The 2,254-nt window shown below is 37.7% G+C and overlaps 1 protein-coding gene across 1 annotated transcript; it reads left to right on the top strand.

Annotated features, from left to right (window-relative positions):
* The first annotated feature begins 430 nt into the window (after positions 1-430).
* LOC114187030 (uncharacterized) lies at positions 431-1,967 on the top strand. Its single transcript, XM_028075134.2, has one exon. The coding sequence runs from the start codon at positions 1,020-1,022 to the stop codon at positions 1,476-1,478; it is 459 nt and encodes a 152-aa protein (XP_027930935.1). The 5' UTR covers positions 431-1,019; the 3' UTR covers positions 1,479-1,967.
* The last annotated feature ends 287 nt before the right edge of the window (positions 1,968-2,254 follow it).

Below are 2,254 nucleotides of genomic sequence, written 5' to 3'. Positions count from 1 at the left end.
TACCTAGTACCCGAATTTGAATGTAAGGTAGCCATGCACAGTGCATTTGAATGGTAGCTAAGTTCTAAAAAATCCTATGTGATTAAACAAAAACAAAAAACTGAAAAGAAAAGAAGATTCTTTGGTTTAATTACTAAGCCTTTAACACTTTTGGTAATTGATGAAATCCCAGAAATTCAAGTGAAGACATGTCCATCAATAAAGTTTCAATAGGGTCCCCAAAATTTGAATGTGCCTCTCTCCCTCTCTAACTCTCTCTTTGACTGCTACGGGCAGCCCTGCCCGCTGCCCGTCATAATTCCAACATTTAAGATAAACAAACCCAAATAAGCTTGTCACAAATGTAAAAATCAAAAATCAAAATCCTCGCTTTTTTCTTCTCCAAAAAGAGTTAAAATTTGAGCCTGTAATCTCTTCTGAAGTGCTGCTAGGTCTTTTCTTTTCTATTCTCATAGGTTTTGTCTTCTTATGTTAATGTAATTTGGGGTTTCTTGAGTTATGTCATTAATTACTGCAAGAGTGTAATTATGATTTGGTTGGAAACTTAGGTTTGTGTAAAAACTGTAGCATACCTCTTCAGAATGCCAAAATGGGTGTTTAAAAAGTGCTTGATGTACCTTTTAAGAAACCTTGTCTTGAAGATTCCTTGCTCCACTCTCTTGAGTTTGGCTATTTCAGTGTGATAGTGGTGTCAGTTATATATATACAGAAGGGGTGAAGGAGAGATAGTTCCCACTTGAATCATCATTACCAAACTTCTCCACAAAACCAAATCCTCTCTCACTCTCCCTCCCAACTTTTGAGTCAAAAATTATCATTTCAAACTTCTCTTCTCCTGTAGGATAAGTTTGTGCCTTCCAAGTGTTTGTTTTTGTGACCCTGCTCTGGTGCCTGCCCTGGTAAAGGTTCAATATCTTGTAGTTGCCAGCTTTTGTACATGCCAGTTTATACCAGACTTTACCACTTCTTTTAAACCAAACCCCTCCAGAATAAGCTTTTCCCTCCTTTGTCTCAAGAAAATGGCACCTTCTGGAAGGACAACAACTGCAGCAACATCAACAAGGACAGCCTCAAAGACAAACACCACCACCACAACAACAACAAGGAGAACAAGACAGCAAAGAAGAACAGTACAGTTAAAGAAGAAGAAGCAGCAGCACACAAAGAGCAACAAAAAGCAAGAGACTGAACTTGTTCCCACTGTTTTACCCTCCAGCTGCTCCTCCATAAGCTCACAAGACTCCTCAAAGGAAGTGGACATGCAAGGTTCTTCTGAGGTCATTGATGTGTCCTTAAGTCCATGCTCCACACCAAAGGGTCAGAAGTTTAGGATTCCTGAGATTTCAACATGCCCTCCAGCACCAAAGAAGCCAAGGGTTCTTTCCAATTGCTCTTTGCGAAGGTCTCCACTTTCATTCTTTGTACCACCTGACTTGGAGCACTTTTTCTTAGTGGCACTTCGAGATGTCTCAGTTTGATTTTGTGTGTTAATAGATGATTGAGAAAGATACATGTGTTATAGTAATAAGATCATCACACTTTAGAAGATGGACTTTTGAAGTGGTTTTAGTATATTTTCTCTTCCTGTGTGTACCTCTAGCAAATGACAGAGGTATGCTTTTGAGAACTTTAGATTTTCGTGTGTTCATCTTAGAAATAGTTACCACTTCCCCCTTTCTTCAATTTCTGCTAATTTTAACAATTTGTAGGGTTTGCAGTCACTAAATTTAGCTTGGGTGGTTCCCCAACTAAATTTAGATTTTTAGCTTACTTTCATTTTTTTTTTCTTTTCCCTCTTATAGAAGACATGTTCTGACCTTCAAGTGTGTGCTGAGTGCAAATGTAATGGGTTTGGTTTAAGGTGTGTGAGTGTTCAAGCTTGCAACTCAACAAAGCTTCAGCTGTCGATTAGAGAAAGTAAAGTCATACACTTTCCTTTTGTATGAAAAATCCCTCTGTTTTCTTCTCCCTCTGCTTCTCATACTGCATCACTTGTTGGCAATGATACTTCTACTTTCACAGTTAATTTTGGTACCCTTTTGTTTTCTATGATACATTCATGGCGACAATAAGGTAGGTAAATTGTTACCAATCCATTTTCTGCATTACAGAAATAAATAATTTCAGAAGTAGTAGTACTACTCTGTACTCTGCAGATGAATACACGCAAATTGGTATAATAACAAATTCAAATCAAATCAAACATCATCTTCAATACCTGATATCATGATTAGCCACTCTTTGTAATTAAGTG

This window comes from Vigna unguiculata, chromosome 6 (genome assembly GCF_037176805.1).
Source record: "Vigna unguiculata cultivar grain cowpea cultivar isolate G323 ecotype 2 chromosome 6, ASM3717680v1, whole genome shotgun sequence".
NCBI classification, from domain to species: Eukaryota; Viridiplantae; Streptophyta; class Magnoliopsida; order Fabales; family Fabaceae; genus Vigna; species Vigna unguiculata.
The sequence above is the reverse complement of the archived record's forward strand: the minus strand, read 5'-3'. Positions and strand labels throughout refer to the sequence as shown.